Source organism: Squalius cephalus (genome assembly GCF_949319135.1).
Source record: "Squalius cephalus genome assembly, chromosome: 9".
NCBI lineage: Eukaryota > Metazoa > Chordata > Actinopteri > Cypriniformes > Leuciscidae > Squalius > Squalius cephalus.
In genome coordinates, this window is record NC_137130.1 from 38,019,230 (window position 1) to 38,043,026 (window position 23,797).

General features: G+C 41.0%; 1 protein-coding gene and 1 long non-coding RNA gene across 2 annotated transcripts in view; one reads left to right on the forward strand and one right to left on the reverse strand.

Moving 5' to 3' along the window:
- Positions 1-23,797, forward strand: part of LOC307164168 — a 112,633-nt gene that overhangs the window by 20,078 nt on the left and 68,758 nt on the right. The gene's annotated exons all lie outside the window — the stretch shown is intronic.
- On the reverse strand, positions 7,732-22,232 carry LOC307164150 (tripartite motif-containing protein 16-like). Its single transcript, XM_079880609.1, has 6 exons — positions 21,591-22,232; positions 21,203-21,298; positions 20,882-21,115; positions 9,003-9,162; positions 8,805-8,852; positions 7,732-8,563 (listed from the first exon to the last, which is right to left on the reverse strand). Exons 1-6 carry the CDS (start codon positions 22,161-22,163, stop codon positions 7,959-7,961), a joined length of 1,716 nt encoding a protein of 571 aa, XP_079736735.1. The 5' UTR covers positions 22,164-22,232; the 3' UTR covers positions 7,732-7,958.

The following is a 23,797-nucleotide window of genomic DNA, read 5'->3' on the forward strand; positions in this document are numbered from 1 at the left end:
CCTGCAGTGTGTGCAAACCTGGTCAAGAACTACAGGAAACGTATGATCTCTGTAATCGCAAACAAAGGTTTCTGTACCAAATATTAAGTTCTGCTTTTCTGATGTATCAAATACTTATGTCATGCAATAAAATGCAAATTAATTACTTAAAAATCATGCAAAGTGATTTTCTGGATTTTTGTTTTAGATTCCGTCACTCACAGTTGAAGAGTACCTACAGGATAAAAATGACAGACTTCTACATGCTTTGTAAGTGGGAAAACCTGCAAAATCAGCAGTGTATCAAATACTTGTTCTCCCCACTGTATGTGACACTGGATGGATAAGTTGTTCTCTCACTCTCTCCAGATCTTTTGGAATTTTGTAAAATAAGGTTTCAAATATGAGTAATTGGTATGTACCAACTTATCTGTTCTTTGTGAGGAATGACTTCATGACATGAAGACACTGTAACTTCAACTTGTCTGAGACTATGTGAGCACAAGTTGTGATGTACTTGTGATGGCATTTTCCCCATTTTGCAAAAAAAACAACAACAACAACAACAACAAAACACAAAAACACCTGTGACAAAACAAATGTGACCTCAGGTCACTATGGCTGCCAAGTAAACTTGGTGAAAAAAAAAAAAAGTTGGAGGTGATGACAGCAATATTTAGAACAGGTAGGAAATGTAAGCTTTAAAGTTTAGGTTAATACATAACTGGCTATTCCTGTATGTTGCTAGTTGTTTGTAATAGGTTGACAGTTTTTTAGCCATTTGCTTTATATCAAACCAGAATGCTTACACTCTTCTATGACCTTATAATTATGGTCATTGTGATCACCTCAGAAAATCTGTAGCTTCAAAAGTTAATATGTAATGTTACGCATTTTTAATGAGATATTGCCTAATTTGCATATTTTATTTTATTTTTAAGACAAAGTGTAATACAAAAATTATTTCTCTTAATATGAAGATTAAACTGGTAGAAATGTATGAGGATATCTATTAAGGAAAAAAAAAAAGTCCCATTCACCTGTAGTGTGATAATAGTGTCACAGGTTGTGGTCATTTTCAGGACTTTCGTCCCGGGTAGAGATTTTGGCACACATCCCACGTTGTTCTATGGGGTCATATTAGTCTATAACAGTTGAGATATTCTCCGCTAAATGAAGTGCATACAAATCTTACCCAGGACCTCTACTATATAGCCTATACAATTTTCTGATCATTAATCAGTTAAAGCACATCAACTAAACATTTTTATGAACAATACAGAAGTAATGTTTCTCAATCGACATCAATTGTAAATCCTTTTGAAACCCATGAACAATTTTATCTGAAAAGTTCAAACATCTTTTGTCAGAAAACATGAAGCAGCGTCACCTCAGATGGGGAATGAAACGAGAGAACAGCCCGGAAACTATCAGCTGTCACTCCTCGTCTAAGCGTCCTGGGCACAGTGGTGAACAGGGTAAAACATAAAACACAAAGACCACAGATCTACATGAGATGAAATCCTTAAATGATAAACTGAAGAACAGGGGCAGACACAGCAGAGAATATAAAGGAGTAGGAATAGGAGACAGGTGTGGGAAATCAGCTCGTGATCTGTGCACAGCTGCACTGAATCAGCACTGATTGCCTAGGTCACGAGCTGCAGAAAATGACAGGACAAACACAGACAACAGGGAGAAAGAAAATAATGCATTTACTAAGAGCAGTGGCTGGATATGATTGGGGGGCTGATAAGCAGTCACTAAATGATATATACAGAGATATTATGAGATCAACAATTGATTATGTATGTATAGTCTATGGAGCAGCAGCTAAGACAATAAAACATAGACAGATTACAGTATAGAGCTCTATGGCTGTGTATTGGAGACATAAAGTCAACCCCCATTAATGCTGTTCTAATAGACCCCTTTTCAGTTGGTAAACATGGTGACGTTTCTTTGTGGGTGGAGCTTAGGTGGAGGCAGAACGATCCCTCTGGCCGCTTCACTAACGTTAGTTTGCAAGTTTTGTTAGCTTGTTTTTTAATAATGACTGGAGAAAATCCGATTTTATCTTAATGTGCAAGGTCACTCACTGTCCAGGACCGCGATTGTTATTTGCAAAAGTTAATTTTAACGGACATCCCAGATTGGCTGACCCGTACACACTCAGTCAATGGATGGACGTTAACGTTAGCGCTACCTCCGGTTGAGTGGCCTGACTTCTACACCTACCTGATAGAGAAACTGAGGGCATATAAATCTTTAGATGTCTATAATTGTACTAAATGGTCATGTACAAGACTTGTGTGGTAGCCTATGATCCTCAGTTCTGCCTAGTCAGTGCCAAGACCAGACAGAAGACGACAATGAAAGAGTGACATTACGGTGCAATTTTAATGATGTGAATATTTTCTTCAGATACAGCATATTCATTTTTTTAACTATGTATTTGATTACCCTTTCTTACCATGTTCTTCAAAAAGTCTAGTCACAATCAATCAAAACAATGTATAAAATCATAATGATTCACAAATAATCACAATCATTTAGAAAACATTATGCGATAAAATTTCAAATTGGAGCCTGTACTCTGTCGATTCTTGCACCCAACAACACAACAAGATGACTTTTAATAACAATAATAATTTAAGATCCTTATTATGTAGCCGTGCTGGTTTGTGTTGGCTGCCTCCAGTTTTCCCTTTGTTTTGCCACCAGCTAACGCTGTGACGTAACTGTGACGTCGGCTCAAAATTGGTCTATAGAAGCAGGTGAAATACTACTGGAGCTCAGAAGAGAAAAAATAACTCTTTCATACTGGATTAGGTTAAAAGGATGTGGAGAGGAAAACACCACAAAAATATAAATTCAGAACTGCTGGGAATATGACAGATTTAAGAGAAGTGGATTTGGATGGACATTGAAAGAAAGAGCTAGAAAATATGGCTTGGAGTCTATAGAGTTCACTAGGACTTCCCCAATTAGTAATATTCCACCATGGCTTTATCCAGCAACAGAAGTAGATATTAATATAATAGAAAAAAAAAGAGAATGGCAAACGAATGAAGTGGGTAACAAAGCTAGTCTATATGTAAGAAATAAGTGTTTCAACTACCTTAAAATTTACACAGATGGGTCAAAGAATAAGCAAGGGAGTGTGGGAACCGGTGTATTCATTCCTGAGTTTAAAATATCCATTGCTAAAAGACTTTCTGATTTTTTATCAGTTTACACAGCAGAATTAGTGGCAGTTATAATAGGGTTACAATGGGTTGAAGAGGTTAAACCGGATAGGGTGGTAATTTGCTCTGATTCAATCGCTGTTTTGGGAAGCATCCAGTCGAGGAAAAGGGATAGAGATGATCTTATCATAGAACTCTTTCAAAATTGGTTTAGGATCCATAGATATGATATTGATGTGCAGTTCCCTTTTCATTCGGTCACTCCTACGTCACGTCGGTAGGAGTTACCAACGAATTGGGATCACGCTAGGGAGACCAATTGCCTTCGAGTGAAACTAAAATGAGCCAATGAACATTGGCATGCAAGATTTGCATTCCGTGGCCCACCTGCCAGTGCGGGTATAAAGGTGGAAGCGAGAGCATACACAAATCGCTTTCTGCTTCGGAGCCGACCGGTTGTGCCCTCTGAGTGAATGAGCGTTTGGATAGTGTTTTCCCTAAGCTCAATGAGTCTGCTGTTTCGAAACCTCTCTGTGTTGGTGTTACGGCGTGGCAGTGATCTTCGCGAGCTCCCAGATATCATCTGTCACTTCACGTGATCTGCTTCTTTCAAAGAGCTGTTGTCACAGCTGGTATCTGGTTGAGTGCACACAGTGGGCTTGCAGTTTCCCCGCTGTGTTGCCGCGTTGATCCTTGCGTGCTTCAGCACAATAAAGAGAGCGTTTTCTGAAAGACGTTTCACATGTGTGTTTCTGGATGTGGTCAATATCTGCCACCGGTTGATAGTCATGTTCCCACTGCGGGAACATGACCATCGCGACGTTGAGATCAAGACTGAGAACCCTCAGACGACGGGAAGTCCTTTTGGAGATTCCCCGATCTAGTTCTTCTTCTGGTTCAGTTCAGAAGAAGGCTACTTTGGCTAATCCCATGGGTGGTCTGAGGATTACAGTGAGGAATAACCCACCGGGTGAAAGACCCCCACGGGCTCCTCACTCCTCCGCGTTGCTGCCATCAAAGTTTTCGATGGAGACTGCCGGGCCATCTCGTGTGGCTCTGGTTGTTTCTTTCGGAGCTCCACCGGAGGACCATATATCGATTGCTGCATCGGAGGGAGAACGGTCATCTTCTGGGGATGACGACTCGGCTGCGTTGCCCTCTTCGGGTGTGGTAGCGTTGTCCGAGCCAGTCCTGGAAATGGCCGCTATGCTTGCCCGGGCGGCCGCGAGTGTTGGGCTCGTGTGGAATCCTTCACCGTGTCCCGAACCCTCGCGGCTCGACGATTGATATCTCGGGGCGGGCCGTGCTGTTTCTCAGCGCGCGCGCCCCAGTGCCATTCTTTCTGGAAGTGCATGACGAGGTGACGAGATCGTGGACGGCCCCTCTGGCGGCCCTACACAGGTCGACTCCCTCCTCCTCCTCCCTCACCACTCTCGATGGCGGGGCAGTGAAGGGATATGAGGGCATCCCCCCAGTGGAACGGTCGGTGGAGATGCAACTGTGTCTCAAGACCGCGTCCACCTGGCGGGGTAACCACACGCTCCCCTCCCGCGCCTGTAGGTTATCTTCCAGTCTGACTGGAAAGGCTTACAGTGCGTGTGGAGAAGCTGCTTCTGCCCTGCATGCCATGGTGCTTCTCCAGGTTCACCAGGCCAAAGCGCTCAGTGACATGCAGGAGGATGGTACCGACCCAGGGGTGCTGCAAGTGCTGTGTACGGCGACGGACCTCACCGCATGTTCCCTGGTTCGGCGATGTCCACTCTCGTGGTCCAGGAGCGACACCTGTGGCTCACCCTGGCTGATATGGAGTCGGACAAGAGTAAGTTCCTGAACTCCCCCATATCCCAGGGTGGCCTCTTCGGCGACACGGTGGAGGACTACACCCAACAGTTCTCCGCCGCCCAGAAGCAGTCGGAGGTGATTAAACACATCATGCCCCGGAGACAGGTTGCTGCTGGGTGGCCTCTTCGGCGACGCGGTGGAGGACTATGCCCAACAGTTCTCCGCCGCCCAGAAGCAGTCGGAGGTGATTAAACACATCATGCCCCGGAGACAGGCCCCCACCCCTGCTCAGCCTAAGCAGCAGCCTCCACCTAGGCAGCAGGGTGCCGGCCACAAGAGAGTTGCCCAGCCCGCTCGGAGTTCCTCTAAACCCCCCGGCAAGAGGAGAGGAAAGAGACCCTTAGACGGGCAACCCAGGGGACATGCCTGCTGCTCTTCAGGAGTGCGTGTCTGCACCACTCCTTCCCCCAGAGGAGGGCCGGGTGGAGAATCTTTTGTTTCGTTTTGTTTCTGTTCCGCCGCTGGCCAGCCAGTCAGCGGTACCCAAAACAATAAAAGAGCAGTTTCTATTTCCCCTGGGTCACACAACTGGTAGTTCAGGACAACACTCAATTGCCTCGCCGCTCCCAGTCTCCCCTGTCCAAGAGGGCCAGAATGACAGTGTGTGCCGCCACGTTGCCTCGCTACTCTCATTCCCCTCGCCCCAGCGCTCAGATGACAGTGACGCCGCCCCGGCCTCGTCACTCTCAACTCTCGCTGGGCAAAAAGGTTTAGAAACCTGGACTCGACGCCCCCGGGCCTCGCTCCTCGTTTCCCCTCCTTCCTTCGCCTCGGGGCGACGAGCAGCCGAACGCCTCCGTGCCTTCCCTGTCGTCTGCCCCCTCGTGGAAGCAGGTTGGTGTTGCACTGCACACCCAGACTCTACTTCCAGCCACTTCAGTGCCTCCGGAGTCGAGTCCCTGCCTTCCACCTCGTTGCCCCACCCCGGGTACACCGGACGTCCCGGTGGGCTCACTGGTACGGTTCTTTGAAGCCTGGCTAGCGCTTCCCAGGCCATCCCGGTGGCTCACCCGTACCATCCGGCTCGGCTATGCAATTCAGTTTGCCCGCCGGCCTCCCAAGTTCAGGGGCATCCGCTTCACCCATGTGTGGAGCTGCGATGCCCCTGTTCTGAGGAAAGAGATCGAAGTCCTGCTGGCGAAGGATGCGATCAAGCCAGTCAGGTCTCAGGTCAACTGGGACAAGAGCAAACTCTGCCCCACGTAGAGGATCTCTTATCTCGGTATGGAGTTGGACTCGGTCGCTCAGACTGCACGCCTCACAGAGGAGTGCGTCCAGTCAGTGCTCAACTGCCTCAAGTCCTTTCAAGGCAGGTCAGCGGTCCCACTGAAACAGTTTCAGAGGCTCCTGGGGCATATGGCAGCCGCAGTAACGCCGCTCGGTCTGCTGCATATGAGACCGCTTCAGCGCTGGCTTCACGATCGAGTCCCGAGATGGGCGTGGCAGAGTGGCACGTTCCGGGTGAACATCACCCCGCACTGTTGCCAAACCTTCAGTCCTTGGTCAGACCCTGCTTTTCTATGGGCCGGAGTGCCCTTAGTCCAGTTGTCCAGGCATGTTGTGGTTTTCACAGATGCTTCTGCCAACGGCTGGGGGGCCATGTACAATGGGCATGCAGTTTCGGGTCTGTGGACGGGGCCCCAACTGCATTGGCACATCAACTGCCTAGAGTTGCAAGCAGTACGCTTAGCTTTGTGCCGCCTCAGAGGCCACCTTCGACACACGCATGTACTGGTCCGTACAGACAGCACTGCAACCGTTGCGTACATCAACCGCCAAGGTGGTCTACGCTCCCGTCGTATGTCACGACTCGCCTGCCATCTCCTCCTTTGGAGTCAGAAGCATCTGAGGTCGCTTCGAGCCATTCACGTTCCTGGTGTGCTCAACCGTGCAGCTGACGAGCTCTCACGGCAGTCGCCTCTTCCGGGAGAATGGCGACCTCATCCCCAGGCCGTCCAGATGATATGGGAAATCTCCGGAGCCGCTCAGATAGATCTGTTTGCCTCTCCGGACACGACCCATTGCCAGTGGTTCTATTCCCTGACCGAACGAACCCTCGGCACGGATGCACTGGCACACAGCTGGCCCCAGGGCCTTCGCAAATATGCGTTTCCCCCAGTGAGCCTTCTCACACATCATAGCCGCACATCACGATGCAGTAGAAGGTAAGTTTTTGGGAAAGCATAACCTGGTCATCAGGTTCCTCAGGGGTGCTAGGAGATTGAATCCTCCTCGTAATCCGCACCCCGTACCCTCTTGGGATCTAACTTTAGTACTCAGAGCACTCCAGAATCCCCCATTTGAGCCCTTGCACGCAGTCGAATTAAATATCTTATCAATGAAGACAGCTCTCCTGCTCGCTTTGGCTTCCATCAAGAGGGTAGGGGACCTGCAGGCATTTTCGGTCGACAAATCGTGCCTAGAGTTCGCGCTAGAACTAAAAAGTTCACCTGCCAAAAGTCTCCAAGATTGAGCTGAACTGAACACGGAGAAGTCTTCTGTGACCTATTTACTGTAAGTATGAAAATTCAAATGCTTATGATTTAGGACAGATTTGACTTTAACCTTACTAACCTGATAATAATCAAAATTAGGTAAAAGGTGTTTAAAAATTGTGCACCATCAAACGATACATATGCACATATACATATACACACACATACATATACATACACATATACATATACACACACACATATACACACAAGGCACACATAAGAAATAATGAGAAAATATTTTTATTGAGTTTAGCAGGGAATATTATGTCATCTTCAAGCTCAGCACTTACTCAACCATAATCTGAACATGTTATTTCACTGACAGAAGCTCAGCTGTAGTATTAATGTAATAAAGAGAAAGTAAAAGACTCTATAACTTCTTAGTGTTTATGATTTATCATGCAGCTCAAAGTATTATGGGTAGAATCTCTCTACAGTCTATCCTGATTCATCAACACAGTTTCACTGATGATCCATAATAAACCCAAAACCCAGGATAGAGCGGTTGAGTGAATGTGGTCTGGACTGTGTGGATGAGGCTCATCGTGTCAGAGACGCTGTAGAAGGACAGAGTTCCTGCACTGTGATCCACATACACTCCTATTCTCCTGTGATCCACACACACTCCTGTTCTACTGTGATCCTCACACACTCCTGTTCTACTGTGATCCACACACACTCCTGTTCTACGGCTGATGGACTCTACAGGGAGTTTAGTCTCTATGTTATTGTGCCAGAATGAGTAACTGGAAGAAGAGCAGGACAAACTCCAGGACTGATCATTACGTCCAAACGCACACTCATCATCCCGTCCCTTCCTGCTGATGCTCTTATATGACACTGATATACACACACGTTCACCACTCCACTCAATCTCCCAGTAACAGCGTCCACACACACTCTCTCTACACAACACCTGAGCATAAACATCAAATCTGTCTGGATGATCAGGATACGACTGAATCTGTGGGCAAGTGTAAGTAATCACTCTGTTTCTCTCAGACAGACGGAGGTATTTATACACTGTGTTCAGATCCAGATTGAGCTGATGGGAATCTAGATAAAAGATAAAACACATCAGAATCAGGAATTATGAATCCGTCTGATCTTTTGATGTATCTGAGCTCTTCATGTTCAATATATCATCAGTGTCTCAGTACAGTTTACCAGATATCCTGAGCAAATCATTATTTACATGATCAACTCTAAAACTCTTCTGTCATGTTTTCTTTCACTTCTCCAGGAAGAACATGAACACACTCAGTGAGTTTTTCTGCTTGTTCTCTCAGTGACTTACATTGTAGGAAGTCGTTCCTGGTCCTGGGAACAATGTTGGAGAAAGTGACTGTGGAAATCAACAGACATGAAGAGTGTGATTATCACGTCAAGAGAAAATGATCCCTGCATCCGTTCCTAAGACATTTCTAATATGATCTTCTACATGATCCGAGATGATGGAGGATCATTTCTGAGAGCAGAATCTCCAGGACTTTACCTCTGTCAGAGATCTTCTTCAGCTCCTCTTTGCAGAAATCCTCCAGTTTGTCTCTCAGCTGACGGACAGATTCTCTCAAGCCATCAAAAGAGGAGAGAGAACTGAAGAGATTTTCATTTACGTCTGTAGATTCAGGAGGAGCTGAGAGAGACTGGAAACTCTAGAGAAAACAGAAATCAAAGCTCATCACCTCCACACTTCATCAATAACCTGCTCTACTGTCAGATTTGTGCGGCTCTTGTTGATCTTTAGTAACTCTCCTCAGTCCAGCACTTTCACAGCATCAGCTTCATTCTTCTCATATTCATTATGTGACATTAGAGACACAAGTTCTAGCGTTTGCCATTTACACTATATGTGAACTTTCTGGGAAAATCAATTTAAGCTCAATATTAGCTTGAGAAATACATAATTTTAATTAGAAATACTGCGATCATAAATCCAAATTTAGTGTGTTTTGAAATTATATATTTAAAAAATAAATTGGCAGAATAAACCAAATAATTTAAAAAAAAATTCAGAAAACAAGAAAGTGATTCATTTAGATGTGGAAATAAAATCGAGAGGTCAGTAATAAACCAACATCTCTCTCATATTAACCCTCTGAGGTCGGCAAACGCGCCGGCGCGTTTTGCTGGATTTTCTCCACATTGTAGCACTATAAACTTAAATTACTCCGTCATTTATGGTCATTCAGAAAAAAGAAATATAAAAAAAGAATCTGTGATATTTCTACTTTTGTATGTGTCCACTTACAATCAAATCAAAACATTGTGCTTTTGTAAAATAAAGAATATAAACAGGGTGTGCGTTCTGCCTCTCCGTCGCGGTGAACTTTTTTTTCTTGAGCACGTCTATAAACTGAAACAAAACTCAGCGAATACTTGTCACACATTTATGAGCCATACACCTTTATAAACATTTAAGTGTGTACTTTTAAATGATCGGGTTCAAAACGAAAAAAAATATTTTCTGTTTAAGTAATTTGTATAAAACCAACAAGATGTCCAGCTTCTCAAACGCTTGCTCATTACAGTTAATTTGGCCACGCCCACTCGCGCAAAAGATATTCACATGCAAATGTCCACATGGAACGCGAACGCGCTCGTTACCTCAACAACAAAACACCAAAACACTTCACTTCACTTTTCGTCGAGTTTGAAAGACGCGCCTGAGCTTACATTGGATTTAGGCTACCTCAGAAGAAGAAGAACGCAATTTGAAGACAAGAAAGATTTAAGGTAAGAAATTCTTACATGTTTGTTATTGTTGCATAAATGTCACGTTGCAGTTGAACTGTTGCTAGATATATGGGGAATATTATAATATTTAGACCCGTGTTTACTGTTAGGCCTACTGTGTTTGTGGATATCTGGTCAAACGTAGATATGTATATGGTAACCATAATGTTTTATATTTGAGCGCGATCGCGTTTGAATGTATCAGATTTTGCAGCGCGATCGCGTTTGAATGTATCATTTGAAAATTTGAAAAGCAAAACACACCAAACGGCTTCATGTTTTTACTATTATCTCATTTCATATCATCATAACGAATGGAAACATTTGAAGTAACATGATAATCAATATATTTTTCTCTAGCTTGGTTGTTACTGAAATATTTTTATTATTATTTTACCCAGCACTGCGCATAGCCTATGCCTACAAGGCACAACAAACCTGGTGTTCATTTACTATATATTGTTGGAAACATTTGTGTGTGTGTGTGTGTGTGTGTGTGTGTGTGTGTTTTGTGAACTTAAAAAAGCAATTTTAACCAGAAAAATCTAATATTTATTTCCAAAATCGTGCAGACCTTTCTCTTGATATCAGTATGTTAACTTTTTTTTCAGGGCCCAGATGAGTCCTGCCGACTTCAACATTCACATGAGTCTCTGGAACATGAACATGGTAAAGTGAAAATCAAACACCTTGGAAATTGAAGGTATGTACAATGTTTTTAGGAATGGCACAAAGGTCTCTGTCTTTCAATAAGTGCTTTTTTGCCATTTGTTGTGTCTATCTGGATTATGTTGTGTAAATAAATCCAAACAATTTAAAAGCCATTCTTTTTTAAATCTCCTCATTTACAGTATTGTGCAAGGTTGCTCAGAATGATGGGCCCTGATAAGCTCCTAATAGGGCCATTAGGGAGGTTCTTTGTCTTTCTCAGGTGAGAAAAGCCTTACATATTAATGAGGTGATCCGCCCCTTCGCATAAGGCTTATTCACACAAAACACGTCGTAAAAATTTTAAATCAATATATTGTCTTCTCTGAATGAGCAGTCAGGGTGATTTTCACATAGTTTTGCAGCAAATATTCTAGGCTACGTCATACAATTTTCAAAAGTCTTGTGAAGAAATAATCAGTAGGGGTTTCATGGCCTTATTTCAGTGAGAATTTTTTTTTGTATTTTCACAAACCACGCATAAATGTCATTATCTCAAAACTACAAACTTTTACATACATGCTGTTGATATATTATTGTAGCAGAGTTTGTGCTGAATACAGTGTAATTAGACTTTAGCCATGAAAATGTCACAAGAAACAGAAATAACCAGAAATGTCAGAGCATGTCAGAACACCTCCAGGGCCCAGAAAACAGCTCAGACCTCAGAGGGTTAAATATTTGAAATAATCATATTATTATCCTGATCAAATGCATCAGTCTCTAACTTAGCTGTATTATATCAAGTACTGTGAAGATTAGGCAAATAGTCCGGTGACGTAGGACTGTGCGCTACTTTACAGTTCCCGCTGGATTTCATCCTCTGTATTTTAAGCTTAATAAAGCCTGAATCTCGTCGTCGGTCCACCGGTCATATTTTTTAAACTACATTGTTTCTACATTGATTCGAATAGCAAACAACTGTTTGTACAACTGTTTGTTTAAAAAAATGGTGGTTGAAATAAAATGCTGCGTGGAGTCAACCAATCAAAATGTGGCATGAACTCAACCAATCAGCATGTTCAGCACCCAAGTCCCACCCCTGAACTTTGAGAAAGTACTACCTCCCTGATACCCTGATTCCTGCGGTGGAAACACACGGAGTACCAGCCCAAATTCCCTAGTTCCTGGGGAAAAGTTCCTGTGGTGGAAACACAGCTTAATTTGTAAAAAAAAAAAAAAAAAAAAAGGAAAAGAAAAAATTGCTCCCATCAAAGTTCATGGATTTCACCATTATATAAGAAATCAGAAGGAAAAATTAGGTAAAAATAAGTTACAATGTGAGTGAGGATGATCAGATGAGAGTCTGACTGATGATTATATAATAACCGAACACACAGATCAACACTTCAGTCAGCGGCTCATTCTGCCCTCATGAAATGTTTCTCTGTGAGTCTCTTGCTCTTGTCCACTATGATCCTGGGCCTGTATATATAAAACTTCTCAGAAATGCTCTTAAGAATAGTCTTAAACTTTGACTTAAGTGTCCCAAAATTCTTAGTAAAAAGTAGGACTTCTCTAAGAGTTGGAGACTTTTATAATGAAGCTAAAAGCAACTTTCAGCAAAGTCTAAGACTGATTCTTAAGTGCTGCAAACTAAGGACTACAATGATGTCAACCCAAAATGGCCGCCCACAACTCCTGAATCAGCCAATAGTGAGCCTGCAAGGAGAGCGGGTTCAGCGAAAAATCGGCAGCTGGCAGCAGGAAGTAGCTGCCACTGGCAGCTGACGTCAGCTGACGCTAATAACCGGAAGTCTGATGTGGATGCCGCTTTTAGCCAGGCAATTAAGTTATTATATCAATATAAAATGTTATTACTTATTTAACTTCTATTAGTAATTATTTTATATTATTTGATGAAGAAAAGGTTCATCTTCACACTGCACCAACAAAACTTATGGATAACTTTAAAATCTTCTTCAGACAGCAGGCTTCGCAAGCCGCAGCACATATCTCTCTTTATGATCTTAGCGAGTGCACCCATGCAGCGTCCCCATAACAACAATCTATATTTTCCACACGGAACAAAAAATAAGTTCCCTCCTTTTTACACAAAGTTTTTAAACAAAAAGAAATAAACATGAAATTATTATTTATTGGCCATGAGACATCATTTATTTTAATCATATGATTTTTAACCTTACATATTTATATTTATATTTTAACTGTGAACCATATTTAAGTGAAATATATGAGTTGCCTTTGACGACAGCTACACAGGCTTTGTATTTGTTGTTCTGAAATCAGAATGATAGACCACAATCCTGAACTAGATGGTAAAGTTCGTAGACAAACTTTAAATTGGCTTGAAAAAGCCTAGCCAGAAAGTTTGAAAAAGTTTTAAAATGTTCTAGTATGGTTTAACATGATTTACCATGTTTTATGGTTATCGCCGGCGCCACCATTGACCATTGGCCGCTGTCGCTTGACTTCCAGTTACATGTGATTGGTTGGTACTACGTTGGACGATACTGATTGGCTGCCACGAAATGGCAGGTCCATCCTAATATGGCAGGCCTTCTGGCTATCAACGGCAGGTACTTCCTGCTGCCAGCTGCCAATTTTTTCGCTGAACCCCTACTGCCTGCAATGGTGAGGTCACTGCAGCATGACACCAATCATTTAATGTAATTATAACAAAATAATTTAATTAAGACACGGAAACGTTAATATTTAAATAATAATAATAATTATTATTATTTGCATTCTGCAAAATTATCACAAATTAGTATTGATGTTGTGGAATCCTTTTCTATTGATATATGTCTCCTCATTTATAGTTGGATCAATTATGTGAACATGAGTTCCATCAATGGCTTCAACAACTCCAGGGAAGCCCGAAATCCTCATAAAAGTGGCTTGATTTTTCTTCAAGATTTGAAGATCAGTTGGAAAGCCAATGAACTGCCATACAGACAGATTCACTCTTTATTCAAATAGTATTAAAATGTGTTAAAGATTTTGTAAGCATATTGTGCTTGAAGTCTACTGTTTATTTGTGATAACACAATGAAACATGCCAAATTCTAAAGATGTAATTTTTAGCCAGGCTGTCATACAAAGAAATTATGAACACATGAAAAAACAAGAGAGGATGATGAAATATTAACAACTGACTATGTTGCAATCAATGTATGATTTTTTTTTCTCCTGTGAGCTTTTTAGTTTTTCTAAAACCTGTAGCTGTAGTTTGCCTTTTTTTGTCACTTAATATTCATCAATATTATTGATCTGCCTGCATTGACACCGTTGTCTGAGAACTGAACTGAGCTGGACGATGACATCACTGTTTTCTCCAGAGCGGCTGTATAGATAAATTAACTAAATAGATAACTAATGATTTTTACAATGGAAATGAATCAACACTGAACTCACTTAAGCTGGACAATGACACTATTTTCTTCTAGATCTGCTGTACAGCCAAAACTAACTTTGTTGCATTATTTTCCTGTAATCAATATAAAGCTGCTTTGAAACAATCTGTATTGTAAAAAGCACTATAACAAATAAAGATGACTTGACTTGAAATAATTTTGTCAGATAAACACCTTCACTAAGTTTAGTGTTTTGTTCTTCCCTCATATTTTAAACTATTTAAAAAATATAAATATATTAAAAAAAATCCTCATAATTTGATGGTTTAATCAAACTTGTAGGGTCATTTAAAAAAAAAACTCCACGCATCACTTTTGGCCACTACTGTATGTTTTGTGTGGTCAGTGCCACAATAGTGCTATTTCAGACCCTGGTTACTGTGGACTGATGAGCTCAAGTCATCACCGGTGCACTGCTACTTTTTACCATCCTCAAAAAAGAATTATCACTTTCATTTCTGCAGTTAGAGCATTGATTTGTAGAGTGGGAGAATCTATTACATTTCTTAAAGGACAACTCCAGTGAAAAATTAACCTTGGGGTAATTAACACATGGTTACCGAGTCGATCGTTCCCTGGGGTGCGTTTTCATGATAATCGAATGTAAAGAGTTTTATTTATAAAAACAGATTAGCTCATAACACTAGTATATGGGGCATATTGTCAGTAAAAACAAATCTCTAGTTAATACCACTAACAAGGCTCAAAATAGCCTCACACTAACACGGTAGCATAATGAGGGTCCCTACATACAAAACGAAGCATGGAGAACTTTGTAAGTGTACAGACAGTTTAATAAGAAGATACTTTATAAAGCCAGTACATTACGCATTTACAGGCAGGAGCCATCTTGGAAAACAGTCTCGACTAGTCGAGCCACGAACGCCCTGCTACGTGAGCTGGTCGATTGGAATTACGTTTGTGAAATCTAATGTAGCAGGAATTACGTTTGTGAAATCTAATGTATCAGGGACTGTAGTCGAGACTGTTTTCCAAGATGGCTCCTGCCTGTAAATGTGTAATGAACGATCGACTCGGTAACCATGTGTTAATTACCCCAAGGTTCATTTTTCACTGGAGTTGTCCTTTAAAGGTCTGTTACAAAAAGAATACCTTGATGATCAAGCTTTTATCGTTTGATCAACTCTGTCATCATTTAACTCCAATACATTATGGGCCCTATTTAACGATCTAAGCTCATGGTCTAAAGCGCACGGTGGAAGTGCATATAGAGCGTGTCCGAATCCACTTTTGCTAGTTTAACGACGGGAAAAATGGTCGGCGCTCCCGGCGCATGGTCCAAAAGGGTCGCCCCTTTTCTCTTAACCCTCTGGGGTCTGAGGTGCTTTCTGGGTCCTGGAGGTGTTCTGACATGCTCTGACATTTGTGCTTATTTCTGTTACTTGTGACATTTTCATGGCTAAAGTCTGATTACACTGTATTCAGCACAAACTCTGCTACAATAATATATCAGCAGCATGGATGTAAAAGTTTGTAGTTTTGAGATAATGACATTTATGCGTGGTTTGTGAAAATACAAAAAAAAATTGTCACTGAAATAAGGTCATGAAACCCATACTGATTATTTTTTCACAAGACTTTTGAAAATTGTATCACGTAGCCTAGAATATTTGCTCCAAAACTATGTGAAAATCACCCTGACTGCTCATTCAGAGAAGACAATATATTGATTTTAAATTTCTAAGACGTGTTTTGTGTGAAAAAGCTTTAATATGTAAGCTTTTCACACCTGAGAAAGACAAAGACACTCCCTAATGGCCCTATTAGGAGCTATCAGGCCCTGTCATTCTGAGCAACCTTGCACAAAGAATGAGGAGATTTAAAAAAGAATGGCTTTTTTATTGTTTGGATTTATTTACAACACAACATAATCCAAAAATACAAAACAAATGACAAAAAAATCACACTATTGAAAACAATAATCCAAAGACAGAGACCTTTGTGCCATTCCTAAAAACATTGTACATACCTTTCATTTCCAAGGTGTTTGATTTTCACTTTACCATGTTACAGAGACTCATGTGAATGTTTAAGTCAGCAGGACTCAGTGGCATCTGGGCCCTGAAAGAAAAAAAAAGTGAACATACTTATATGAAGAGAAACTATAGGGAATATAGTTCTAAAATTTATTGGGAATAAATTTTAGATTTTTCTGGTTAAAATTGCTTTTTAAAATTCACAGAATACACACACACACAAATGTTTCCAACAATGTATAATATAATGAACACCAGGTTTGTTGTGCCTTGTAGGCATAGGCTATGCGCAGTGCTGCATAAAATAATAATAACAATAACCTATAGCAGCCTATAAATCTTGCAAAAGATTTCAGTAACAACTACGCTAGAGAAAAATATATTGATTATCATATGTTACTTCAAATGTTTCCATTCGTTATGATGATATGAAATGAGATAATAGTAAAAACATGAAGCCTTTGTTTGGTGCGTTTTGCTTTTCAAACGCGATCACGATACATTCAAAACCAGAGCTCGCTCCAAAACATGAAACATTATGGTTACTATATTATACATATCTACGTTTGAGCAGATATCCACAAACACAGTAACAGTAAACACGGGTCCAAATATTATAATATTCACCATATATCTAGCAACAGTTCAACTGCAATGTGAAGTTTATGCAACAATAACATGAACTAATAATTAAGAATTTCTTACCTTACATCTTTCTTGTCTTCAAATCGCGTTCTTCTTCTTCTGAGGTAAATCAGAGACAATTTAATCCAATGTAAGCTCACGGCACGTCTTTCAAACTCGACGAAAAGCAGAGACTGATGAAGTGTGTTGTTTTGTTTTTTTGAGGTAGGCTAATGAGCGCGAGCGCGTTCCATGTGGAGATTTGCATGTGAATCTCTTTTGCGCGAGTGGGCGTGGTCAAATTAAAAATAATGAGCAAGCGCGTGAGAAGCTGAACATCTTGTTGGTTTTATACAAATTATTTAAACAGAGAATATTTGTTTTCAGTTTGAATCCGATCATTTAAGTACACAGTTAAATGTTTATAAAGATATATGGCTCATAAATGTGTGACAAGTACTCGCTGAGTTTTGTTTCAGTTTATAGACATGCTCAAGAAAAAAAAGTTCACCGCGACGGAGAGGCAGAACGCACACCCTGTTTATTTTCTTTATTTTACAAAAGCACAATGTTTTGATTCGATTGTAAGTGGACACGTACAAAAGTAGAAATATCACAGATTCTTTTTTCATATTTCTTTTTTCTTTATGACCACAAATGACGGAGTAATTTAAGTTTATTGTGCTACTATGTCAAGTCAAGTCAAGTCAAGTCAAGTTTATTTATATAGCGCTTTTCACAACATAGGTTGTATCAAAGCAGCTTCACAGTAATAAATTAAAACAATACATCAATGTTTGTTTCTAATGGAACGTCCATGTTTGGTAATGCTGATCAATAGTATCGTTGATTGATTAGTTAAATTAAATATCCAAATATCCCCAACTGAGCAAGCCAAAGGCAACAGTGGCAAGGAACCGAAAAACTCCATCAGGTGACCTAATGGAGAAAAAAAAAAACCTTGGGAGAACCCAGGCTCAGTCGGGGGCCAGTTCTCCTCTGGCGTTTATGAACTAGAGACCGGATTTAACTGTAAGATTAAAAGTATTATATGAATGCCTGGCTGAAGAGATGCGTCTTTAATCTAGTTTTAAACTGGGAGAGCGAGTCTGAGCAACGAACAGTATCCAGAAGACTATTCCAGAGTTTTGGAGCTAAATGTGAAAATGCTCTCCCTCCTTTGGTGGATCTGGATATCCTAGGTATGACCAAAAGCCTAGAATTTAGTGACCTTAAAGAGCGCGATGGATTATAGGGCGATAGAAGATCGGTTAAATAGACTGGAGCTAAGCCGTTTAGGGCTTTATAAGTCAGTAGCAATACCTTGTAATTAATACGGGACTTTATAGGTAACCAATGTAGTGATGATAAAATTGGTGTTATATGATCATATTTTCTTGATCTAGTTAGAACTCTAGCGGCAGCATTTTGGACTAACTGTAGCTTGTTTATTGAGGATGCAGGACAACCAGCTAATAAAGCATTACAGTAATCTAGTCTCGAGGTCATGAATGCATGAACTAACTTTTCTGCGTCAGAAACTGATAGCATATTACGTAGCTTAGCAATGTTTCTAAGGTGGAAAAAGGCTGTTTTTGTAACATATGAAATATGATTTTCAAAAGACAGGTTGCAGTCAAGTATAACACCCAGGTCTTTTACTGTAGAGGATGAAGTAACAGGACATCCTACTATGTTAAAGTTGTATTGTGAGAGGTTTTGTGGGTGGTTTTTTGAACCGATAAGTATTACCTCTGTCTTGTCTGGATTTAATAAAAGAAAATTGCGCGTCATCCAATCTTTTATATCTTTAACACACTCTGTCAATTTGGATAATTTAGCGTTTTCATCTGGCCGTGATGAAATATAGATTTGAGTGTCATCAGCATAACAATGGAAACTAATTCCATGTTTCCTTATAATATTTCCAAGTGGCAGCATATATATTGAGAATAATAGAGGGCCTAACACAGATCCCTGCGGCACTCCATAGTTTACTGGAGTTATGATAGATTTTTCTCCATTTAAATAAACAAAATGGTAGCGGTCAGATAAATACGATCTAAACCAGCTTAATGCTTGTCCTTGAACACCAGTATAATTTTGTAGTCGATCTAAGAGTATTGTATGATCTATAGTATCGAACGCAGCACTAAGATCAAGTAAAACTAATATTGAGATACAGCCTTGGTCAGAAGCTAAAAGTAAATCATTTGTGATTTTAACGAGCGCAGTTTCAGTGCTATGATGCGGCCTGAACCCAGACTGAAACTTTTCATAGGTGTCATTTTCTTGCAAGAAAGAGCCCAGTTGAGCGGACACAACTTTTTCTAGTAGTTTAGACATAAAAGGTAGATTTGAAATGGGTCTATAATTTGCTAGATTATGTGGATCTAATTGTGGTTTCTTAATGAGAGGTTTTATAACTGCCAGTTTAAATGTTCTTGGAACATAACCTAATGATAAAGACGAGTTAATAATATTGAGGAGAGGCTCTTCCACTACAGGTAACACTACTTTCAATAGTTTAGTTGGTATAGGATCTAGTAAACATGTTGTTGTTTTAGATGAAGTGATAAGTTTATTTAACTCTTTTTGTTCTATAGTTGTAAAGCACTGTAATTGTTCTTGCGGGGTGATAGTTGAGGCTGAGTTATAAGGCGCGATTGAGGATTGAACGTTTACAATTGTGGTTCTGATGTTTTCTATTTTCTCAGTGAAGAACTTCATGAAATCATTACTACTAAACTGTAACAGAATATTTTGTTCAGGAGACATCTGTTTATTTGTTAGTCTAGCCACGGTGTTAAATAAGAACCTAGGATTGTTATGGTTGTTTTCTATTAGTTTGCGGAGATGCTCAGCTCTGGCCTCTTTTAGGGCCTTTTTATAACATGACATACTGTCTTTCCACGCGATTCTAAAGACCTCTAAGTTAGTTTTTTTCCATTTACGCTCTAAATTACGGGTTTCTCTCTTTAGAACATGCGTAGTATTGTTGTACCATGGTGCTTTACTTTTCTCTCTGACCTTTTTTAGTCTAATGGGTGCAACAATATCCAATTTTCCAGAGAGAATGGTGCTCATAATGCTAGTTAATTCCTCAAGTTCATCTGTTTGTTTGGGTTCAGGCAGCAGCTGAGACAGATCAGATAAGCTATTTGAAAAATTATCTATGGTGGATGGAAGGATTGTTCTGCCTAATCGATAACGCGGCGCAGCATGATATATTACAGGGGTACGTAATATGCAAGTTACCATGTAATGGTCAGTGACATCGTCACTTTGTGGAATGATATCTATATCGGTTGGATCGGTTCCATGTGATATAATTAAATCGAGTGTATGATTAAAACGATGAGTTGGTCCGGTAACGTTGTGCTTGACCCCAAAGGAGTTTAATAAATCTGTAAACGCAGCCCTTAGTGCATCATTTGAATTATCTATGTGGATATTAAAGTCTCCAACAATTAATGCTTTATCGAAATTTAGCAACGATGCCACCAGTGATGCTATCAATATTAATACTAATTTATGGCTTACGTCTTGGATATAATCCGTCTACTATGTGAAGAAAATCCAGCAAAACGCGCCGGCACGTTTCTCGACCTCAGAGGGTTAATGAGTAATGGGTGTGTTTTGGGCATAACGTGTAATAAATCAATCAGAGTCTCATCTCTCATTCCCTTTAAAAGCCAGTTGCGTTCGCGCCATGGCGGATTCGGTATTTACATGGAGGAATTTGCAAGCGGAAAAACTGAACGCTTCTCTAGCGAGGAAACGGATCTGCTCGTGCACGAAGTAAAAGGGCGCAAGCAAACCATCAATGAGACAAAGTGTTCGCGTGTTGTGGACCTGCCTATAGGTGCATATTAGTAACGCGCTCTTTAAATAACAAAAAAATATTGTCCGTTCTTCTCGATCTCTGTTACCTGCAGGAAATGTATGTGTTCCTGTGTGTGTGAAAGCTGCTCCAGCTCAGCGTCTCTCCTCCTCAGATCATTGATCTCCTGCTCCAGTCGCTCCAGTCGTTCTTCAGCTCGACTCACTGCAGTCTTTTCCTGATCTCTGATCCGCTGTGTCGCCTCAGAGCGGCTTCTCTCAATGGAGCGGATGAGCTCAGTGAAGATCCTCTCACTGTCCTCCACTGCTGAGTGTGCAGAGCGCTGTTAGGACACACATCACAATCACACAGTGAGCTTCAGTGAGTCCTGACTGAGACTTCTCAAACTTCTCTTCTTCTCCAGACTCACCTTATGAGCCTCTACAGCCTCTCTCAGCTGCTGAAGATCTTTCTCTCTCTGCTGGATCCTCTGCTGGAACGACCTCTGCGTCTCCTTCAGCTGCTTCTGCAGCACAAACCAATAACACAGATGCACTTTATACTGGCACTATATCATCATGTGAAGAGTAAAAAAAAAAAGAGTTTGTGTTGATAAATGTTTACGGTGTATTTTCACCACATTTTCTGTTAAGTTCATTATAAAAGTTAAATGCAAAGCACAAATACATTAAGCAGTGAAAGTCCACTTGCAGCTTCTGTTCACTTCTGTGACGTCTGCAGTGTGAATGATGTTTCCTGATCATATGGTGCCAATATAAACAGTGCCAACATTATTTCATCCTTGTCTAGTTTCATACCTGTTTCTCTGTCCTCTGTGCTGCAGCTGATACAGTGTCGTGGTTTTTATGTTGGTCCATCGTACACAGCACACATATAAACTTCTGGTCAGTGCGACAGAAAACCTCAAGGAGTTTATCATGTGTTTGGCAGATCATCTCCTGCAGTCGTCCAGTGGCATCAGTCAAATTGTGTCTCTTTCCTTTAAACCAACTCTCATGTTGTTCAAGGTGAGTTTGACAGTAAGAGATCAGACACACCAGACAGGACTTGACGGCTTTGTATTTTCTTCCAGTACAGACGTCACACTGCACATCTCCAGCTCCAGCGTAACAGTCAGCAGGAAGTTTAGTCTTCTTCAGTTTCTCCACCACTTCAGCCAGCATGGTGTTTTTAGCTAAAGCAGGTCTTGGACTGAAGGTCTGTCTGCACTGAGGGCAGCTGTAGACTCTCATCTGATCCTCCTGATCCCAGCAGCCTGTAATACAGATCTTACAGTAACTGTGTCCACAGGAAGTGGTCACTGGATCCTTCAGGAGATCCAGACACACTGAACACATGAACTCATCCTGAGAAAATCTGGCTTCTGCCATTTTACTGCATGAATACTGAGACACAAACACACAACAGCTCAACTACACTTTAGTCTCTTTCCCAAACTCTTCCTGCTTCCTGGTTCTGTGTTTGAGTGACGTGTGCAAAACAGGTTTATCAAGTCTATAAACCATCATAAAGCCTCATTCTGCTGAGTTCAGATTCTACAACAGTAAATGCAAAAACATTCACTGTAAACCCTAATGCTCAAAATAATGAACTGGTTTGAGAAGGGTAAATTTAAATTAAACAAATTAGTTATCTTTTATGATTATTTAGAAAAGAAAGCTTTAGCATAAGTTCTGCTGGGAAGACTCAATTGTTACGTCACTTATTACCTTCACATCTAACCAATCATGTTCTAATACTTGTAGTATAAAAGATCGGTACTTACACATGTCTGAGTTCACAGATGCTGACGCTTTCATTCATCTCCATCCTTCCCACCACCACCAGGATGGTCCCTCCCCATAACTCCAGGGGGTCGGCTGCGCTCCGCCTTCGTCTTCAGGCAGGAAATGCAGAGTCTGTACCCTCGGGTTGCAAGCTACAGACGGGGCCTACGCCAAAGAACTTTATTGCATATATTGCTTGCTGGGCTGGTGATAAATATATAATTGTTACAGAATTTATTCTTCTTTTTCTTCTAAAGTTCACAAAACCGATACATTGTAAGTAATCTGAATTGTTTAATTGTTTTCAGTTTTATGAAATTGTTTCTTGAAATTTAGACAAACTTATATTTAACTGAAACTGGGCTGGGATTTCTATTTCTCAGCATGCTTTGTAAATGCTAAAATTAAGTGTTATATAATATTGTTTGTACAAGATTAATGTTAAGTGGGAGATATAGCTATGGTTTTAGGGCAGGGCTATTCAATTGGCGGCCCGCAGGCCAAATGCGGCCCGCCAATCATCTCCATGCGGCCCGACGGCACCAATCTCCTCCTCTTTTCCTGGCGGTGCGGCTAATTCGCCTTTGGCTAAGCCACACCCTAGAATGTAGATTGACCAATCACAGCACAGCCAAGAACGAGCTCCGACAGAGGTCCGACACTTTTTCAGAGCGCTCCATTGACTTTAACGCAGGCGTCTCATATTTTTGGTCTCGGCAGGCTATTACCGTCGTAGTTTTATCAGAAATATGGTTAAACGTTGTGCCTGGGGCATTTGTAACACAGATACGCGTTTCCCAGAGAGATTGGAGGGGGTGTCCGTTTTTTTCCCTTCCCAAAACCGAAGTCAAATCCTGACAAGTGTCGTCTTTGGATTAAACTGTGTGTGTGGACATCCTCACAGTCAGCTAAACCCCTCAATGATCAACAAGCACACTTTTGTGTGCTCTAAGGTAAATTTTGCTTTTAACCTTACTGTGAAGTTATACTAGTTAGACAGTTTTATGCTGTTTTAGGTTATGATTTCGGTTCTCTACCCTAATTAATGAAGAATCAAGGTGCTAGCAAGCAAGCTTAGCGATAGTTTAGTTACCACGTAAGGCAGGATTGTATGTTTTGACTAGCGGCTGGATGTTAGCTAACTTTGTTATTCAAGATACAAACACCTAACGTTAACGTTAGGTGTTTGTATCTTCAATATCAAAGTATCTTGAATAACAAAGTTAGCTAAAACAAAC